At 36.3% G+C, this 7,449-nt stretch overlaps 1 protein-coding gene across 1 annotated transcript; it reads right to left on the reverse strand.

The window, feature by feature from the left end:
* Nucleotides 1–3,530: 3,530 nt before the first annotated feature.
* LOC126791516 (ribonucleoside-diphosphate reductase small chain A) lies at nt 3,531–7,221 on the reverse strand. The gene is made up of 9 exons (XM_050517974.1): nt 7,051–7,221; nt 5,934–6,094; nt 5,720–5,768; nt 5,497–5,623; nt 4,845–4,910; nt 4,574–4,690; nt 4,246–4,408; nt 4,075–4,145; nt 3,531–3,827 (listed from the first exon to the last, which is right to left on the reverse strand). The coding sequence occupies exons 1-9, from the start codon at nt 7,199–7,201 to the stop codon at nt 3,713–3,715; spliced, it is 1,020 nt and encodes a 339-aa protein (XP_050373931.1). The 5' UTR covers nt 7,202–7,221; the 3' UTR covers nt 3,531–3,712.
* Between the last annotated feature and the right edge of the window lie 228 nt (nt 7,222–7,449).

A 7,449-nucleotide genomic window follows, 5' to 3' on the forward strand; every position in this document is an offset into this window, starting at 1 on the left:
CATATACCAATTTCATCTCCACCGAAATCATCATTGAAGACACACCTCCAAGGTTCCTACAACGTGTGATTCTCGCAACTCATCTCCATGGGTTTGTTCGTTTTTGATTTTCTACAATACTTTGTCTATGAAGATCGTAGTATGATATTTGTGTGGAATTATTGTTTTGTATTAAGAATCGAAATTTTCAGATTATTTTATTGGATTTTTGGATCTTTGCCGAATTGATGGTTTCCTATAATTATTGAGTTTGTATTTCTATTGTTGTGTTTTAATCATCTTTCTCATACTTTTAGATAATTTTCAGATATGTGCATATGAATTTAGTGCTTGGATGCAGTCCCTAAGATTGTATTTGAGTACTAGATTCATCAACCATATTGACACAAATCGAATCATGCCCTAAGTAGGTTCGGTTTGTGTTGATTAAAAGTGGTAAAAATTCTAGAAATTTGCATGTGAAACAATGGTGGGTGGCGCCACACATGAAACATATCTCTAACAAAGATTTGGTGTTTAAATGTATTCTTGTTTGATTTATACTCTAAGTGTTATTGAATTCGATTGCATGCAAATTTAGATTATGACATAAGTCAATCTAAATGTTAATTGAAATCTTACATGATTAGATGATCTCCTAAGGCTCTAATTGTATTGGTGTCTAAAAAGTATGTAATTGGTCGAATTAGAATGCATGATAGGTTCGAACTTGTAATTATGTGGTGTAATGGTAAATTTGGTTTAAATTTGTTAAAGAGAAGTCGATCATATAAATAGTAATTTAGGTTTTATTTTAGTAATTAATAATCAATCTCAAACTCCCCATTATTTATTAACACTAAAAGTTTAGAGTTCTTTTCAATTCCCCGGACTGAACAATTCTTACTTATTTTATAATAATAATGACATTTTAAAGAGTTAATTATGTGACGCTCGCGCGTCGATCATCAAATTCTCATTAGCATCACCATGTAGCATTTTGGCCATGGGTTAGTTCATTTCATTATCAAAGGATGCTAGAAATTGTCATTGAAAAATTTTCTTCTAGATTAATTGGTACTTTGGTATCAACAGAGCTCAATGGATCCAACTAGAGAAATCACTCAACATTTTCAGTTGGAATTGGGCAAGGGTAAAGATGTAATCTCTGTGTCATAGGGCCCAGGCTGGTCCACTAATGATCACCAATCATAATGTCTTGCACCGGGAGATCCTTTTATATATCTGGAAACTCATTTTTTAAGAAGTATAACCCATTCGATAAACCTTCAAAATAACACAAGTGAAGAACCCAGAAGAGGGAGGTGAAGGACGTGATTGTGCCGCTTTGAGCTGGTCATCGTATCCGTAACTTATTAAAACAGGATACACGTATTCTATTATATTTAGCCGTATTGCCCTGTATTGTCGGACACGGGACTTTTGAGAGGTGCTTCTTAGCTCATTTCATGGATAGAGTAGGAGAACAACCTTAGTGGGTAGGGTAGGTGAAAGAAAGAAAGAAAGAGCCAGAAGTGAGTGATAACATTCCCCCACTAGAGTTCGTCCACTCAAACTCTAAAAGTGACAATAGCACATAATTAGCATTGTCACATAGGGATTGTGCTTAGCCTGTAGGCATGAGCAGGTTAAGTTGGTCCTTCCCACTTTTCCACTGATGAAAAGATTGGGAAGCTCTGGCTTTTTTGTCACATTCTTGGATATGGTAGACAGTAGAGGATGGATATATGGGTAGGTAAGCGCACTAGTGGCTCTATCAGTTAAGGCCTTTCAGCCACTATAGTTAAATGAGGTGATTAGGAACATCCTATCTAATTAGGGGACTAGTCTCAACTGACTCCCTTAACATTGACTTAAGGTATTGCGGCCTTTATCTTCATACACGTTCATACACAAACGTTACTGTTACGTTTCAATAATTGGATTAGTTGTCATCAACAGCCAATTTAAGCAAGCAGAAGAAAAAACAACAGCAAAATTAGACAATTTATGTGAAGACTTAAATATGGTGACTCAATACTCCTCAAAGAAAAATCGTCGAAATGATTTACCTTAAGTTACCGACTTGAGTGCAAGATTATGATGAAGAATACCATTCTAAATGAGAATCTTGTACAAAGTTGGCAACAGAGTCACAAATTTGAGAATAATAATGATATTTATCAGTTTTTACTCATATTAGTGACAAAAAGTCAGGTGTTGAGCTATGAGTACCAAGATATAATGAACCAATTGATGCCACTGCATTAGAATAGAGATATTTAGACAGGTAAGTTTGGTGAAATGGTATATTCATCTGTGTAACTGCATCATGGGAGGTCCAAAGTTGTTATGATCTGATTTGAAGTTGGTAGAGTGGGATAGGAATATAGGATTAACAATTAACAATTCCATGGATATTTTTTTAAGTTGTAATTAAACATCATGATACTGATTCCCAATCATAATCACCTTTGTTTTGGAATCTAACAGAGAAAGCTATTATAGTTTTCCTCGACACCTCAAAATATTGTTCCAGGTGTGACTCCCAAAAGAGGTTTGCTCAACCACCCAAGAACAAATCAAGGCTTCCAAGCCAAGCAAACATAATTGAAGCAGATCAACTGAGCTACATTGCTACAAAAGAAACCATTTTTAGAAATGAAGAAAACTTTATCTTCTAATCTTTTTTTGGTGCATGAATGCTGATGGCTTACCTAAATGACAAATAATCCAAGGAATTATGGATAGTAGTAAGGTGCCAGTAGTACTCCCAATGAAACTACAGATGAGAAACTTGTTAACTTTTTTTTTTTTGGGAGGCAGGGGTGGAGTCCAGGATATCCCAGTAGCTTTTGGCACCTGATCTACTGATCTAGTGCCCCCAAGGCCCCTGGCACCTCAGCAGGAAGCAAACACTAAACACAGACAGAAAAGCTTTCTATTATAAGGGCTGCCCTGCCCAAGAGAGCGATCCACTTGTTTTAAGTGTTCAATGTGCTTCATAGTGAAAGCCTTTTATTATATAGAAGAGGTAGTACATTCTGACAGACTGACAGACACTAGTTGATCAATCTAAATTTCCAATGAGGAATGGTACAACTTCCTGATGGTGAAAAGTTCCCATCTTCCATCTGGTCCAGTATAATATGAACTTAAACATTTATTATTCTCACTCATAAGCTAATTAACACTTCAGATCACCAAAATTCAGGCCAACAATGCAGAATAAATGAGGTGATATGCTTTTGAACAGGCAACAATTTGTCCCTTACAAAAAAGTATCTGCAATACTCTCAAGTGTAAATATTGCACTCGGCAACGGCGGCAGGCATGAGCAGACAAGCTACTATCCGCATGGATTAGAACTCCGCATCTATACTCATAATGCTAATATAGCAGCACACAAAAAGCACCACTTTTCTATCCAAAAAAAAAAGCACCACTTTCAAACACAAAGATGCTATATAGATATTTTCCACATTGCCACCTTATACGACAATGAAGCATAAATTATATATGTGCAATTCTTTGTTGATGATGACAGTCACTAAGGTAATAAGGAAATGAATAGCAGTATGTTGAAAGCTCTTGCACATTTACCAAGCTGATGGCCCAACACAATATACACATATAGTCTTTTACTAACTTACTAAAAGACTAGTAACAAACTTCCGATTTGGACACGACTAATAGATACATTTCTAGGCGATGCTGCAGCAAAAACTGGAGACTAGAAGTCCTCATCCATGTTGAAGACGAAATTATTTCCACCGTCTTGAAGGCTCGACATAACTGATGCTTTTTGATAGTCCCCCACCCTTTTCTCAAAGAAATTTGTCTTCCCTCTGCATAACCAGACAAACATATTTAATATCGTTTCAAGCCATTTGTGGTTCTGACTATAAGTAAAGGTGAACACTGCCTTTTAGTACACTAGTTATCCCAAATTCAGTCATTAGCAGCATATATATAGAAAACCCCTTACAAATTCAGTAATACTCGAGCTCTCTTGCAAATAATCAATGAACAAGTTCATATAATAAATTAAATAAATATAAAATTGAAGCAATCACCCGAGGCACAATGGCTTACTGTAAAGAAATGAACTCCATCCAATCAAACGGATTTTCCACATTGTACTTCTTCTCATAACCCAACGCAACCTGGATAAGAGAGCTATTATGTTAGTAGTGATATCTAACAATAACAATATATAGAATAAAGAGTACACAGCAACTGAGAGAGAGAGAGAGAGAGAGAGACCAAGAGTCGATCAGCAACAAATTTTATATACTGGCTCATAAGATCCGAGTTCATGCCAATCAATGCACATGGGAGAGCGTCACACACAAACTCCGTCTCAATTTCGACAGCTTCACGTATAATTCCATGTACCTTTCCCGCGTTAAGTTGCTTCTGTAACAAACTGTAAGCAATAACAACAGAAATATTTTACTATTTGTTTATATTAAAGATTTCAAACCTATTCCTACGATCCTATCCAATATTTTATACTGCCCCTTATAACTACTACGTTTTTCTGGCCTCACATGGGGAACACATAACTCGAGAACTGTAAAAAACTAATTACCTGTACAAAAGGCAAGCAAAATCACAGTGGAGCCCCTCATCTCTAGAAATTAGCTCATTTGAGAATGTTAAACCTGGCATTAGTGCTCTCTTTTTAAGCCAGAATATGGCACAGAAGCTGAGAACAACAAATAAACATAAACAACAGGAGAAGAAAGGTCATAAGACACTCATAACAGACAGGCTGAACATACATATACAAGCACATCAATAAGTCTTCCTAGAAACAACAGAAAACATGAGCCATTTATTTAATTAATAAGAGAAACTACCTTCCTGAAAAGAAGATTCCTTCAACACATGCAAAAGCAACTAGTCTCTCTGCAAACGAATTTGAACTGCACATAATGCAGAATACTTAAGTCTTTTGAAGCAACAATTGAACTTGTTCTAACCACAGGAGTATGAACACACACAAAAAAGCTTGATAACAACAATTACAGTGTTAAGACAACGTCTAAAATTACAGCAAGCAACATAGCATAAATGTGATAAGAACATGTGTTTCAATAAATGCAGAAGGAGCTCTTACTTTGTTTGCTACTAAACAATAGATGTTTGCATTCAATTAGACATGTATGGTAGCAAACAAAATTTCTGCTTGAACAAGACATTTTCGACAAATAATTACATTTTGAATGTCCCACATAATATCCCTTTACGAACTGGAAAGAGGATCAAGCTATTAACATTTCATACTCAAAAGAGTTTGATATATAACAACTCTCCTGCACAACTCAAGGAAAGATAATCGTCTCTATGAATGTTTTAAGAGTATAAAAGGATTTTATGCTAACATGTCAAAAAATGAATTTTACAAATTTAAGTTAATCTGCTAAATGATTATTCATATCATGCACAAATGAGTCATTTTAAAGTTTGCATGCTTACAACGAGATAACAGAAGAGTATGTACATAAGTACCTGTTTATCCAATCTAAAGCCCACTTGGCCTTTCTAGAGACGCAAGGAATGTTTTCAACTGCATTAAATAATCTGTGCTTCTCTTTAGGATCCTTGATGTATGTCTCTAAGAGCAAGCTGTACATCTCTGATTGTAGATAAAATTCAACAAGAACAGAATCGGACACTTAGCCAGTTGGTCCAAGTATTATAAATGAAGGATAACATAGATTTGAAGCTTTACCAGAATGAATATTCTCCATTGCAAGTTGAAAACCATAAAATGCCCGAGCCTGTGAAGAGCAAGAAGCCTTTATGTTAGTTGGTCCACCACGAGGACAGAAAAACTGGATAAATTTCTAACAAAGTTTTAAATAGTTACAAAAGTAAGCGGAAAAATAGGGAGATGGAGAAAGACAATCACACAACCAAAATACAAAAGCATAACAAAAATACACCTCTGGAATCTGAACATCATTTAGAAATCTTGCAGCCAAATTCTCCAAAACAATCCCATCTGATGCGGCAAAAAATGACAGGACATGGCTTATAAAGTGTCTCTCAGAGTCAGTCAGAGCTTCCCACTGCTGTACATCCTGGGAGAGGTCAACTTCCTCAGCTGCAAACCAATTCACATGTTATTATAATGACTGTGGACACAGCACACGATGTACAGTGACATGCAGGTTTCTCGAAGAAAAGGAACTAAAGACATGACTGAAATAAACGCCACAACCCCAAAAATTCATCCACACTCCCTGTTGGCCAGATCTGCCTATCCCAAGGCAAAGAACACATATGTGATGTTTATTTGATTTAGTCCGGGGGTTTCTGAGCAAGCCGCTAAAGCTACTTGCCTACTTCTCTTTGCCAAAGACAAACCGGTCTTTCAAAACTGATTACCAATAATGAGTCTCTTTATACCTAAAATCATGAGAGGATTTAATTAAGCAAAAAAAAAAAAACGAATGTATGCATCATTCACCGACAACAAAAACATCATTATATTGCAGTCAAATGGCAACCCCAAATGGCTCTGTGCTCAAACCATGATATTCCCTTTGGTTGAAGTCATTTCCTCCTCTTATATCCTTTTGTAAACTGACCACCGAATTAAAACAAAGGAAAATGATTCAAGGATTCAATTCCCAAATCCTAACATCTATAAGTCTACTGAGAGACAAATTACCAGATGGTATGACCTACAGTAATGTTTTGGGCCTCACTGAATTAAGGAAGAAACTGCTTTCATGACCAATTTATAAACAAAATCATACAGAGCCAATCCAAAGATTAATTAAGTAAATCACCACATGCATCAGTAAATTCCTACTTAAATTTCTTCTGAATTCCAACAAACTCAAGTGAAACACCCCACCATTGTACAAAAAACCCTCTCAATTCCAACTTCCAAGCAAACCACACCCCCACTTCAAACCAGTCAAATACCAATCAAATTCAAACCAATAAACAGATATCCACTTCAAAACCCACACATGAGAACAAGATAAAGCACCAAAATTGACATAAAAGTTTGAATCTTTGCATCACTACACAGTAGAAAAAAACAAGTACCAGTCCAGAAACTAGCCTCAGCCTTCTTGTACATCTCCCAGAGTTGCTGGTACCTAATGGGGAACATACAGAATCTCTGGGTTTGCTCTGCCAAAATGGGTTCATATACTTCTACTTCTTCCTTGTCATCTTCAGTTCTCAGAGAACCCATTTTTCCCTTAGTTGGGTTTATCAGTTGTGTTGGGTTGTGTTGGGTAGAGACAGATAAACCCTACAAAAGCCTCCACAAAATGACAAGAACTGAAAGGATGGGTGGGATTTGGATGGATAGCGTATCACACAAGGCCGGTCGCTTTCGTAGTTTTTTAGGTTTCGATTTTCTTTTTATTTATTCGCTTGAGTTTTGGTTGTAATGATTCATTCGGGTTTGGAAGTGGCAACGACGACGTTTAACCAGCG

This window comes from Argentina anserina, chromosome 4 (assembly GCF_933775445.1).
Source record: "Argentina anserina chromosome 4, drPotAnse1.1, whole genome shotgun sequence".
Taxonomy (NCBI): Eukaryota; Viridiplantae; Streptophyta; class Magnoliopsida; order Rosales; family Rosaceae; genus Argentina; species Argentina anserina.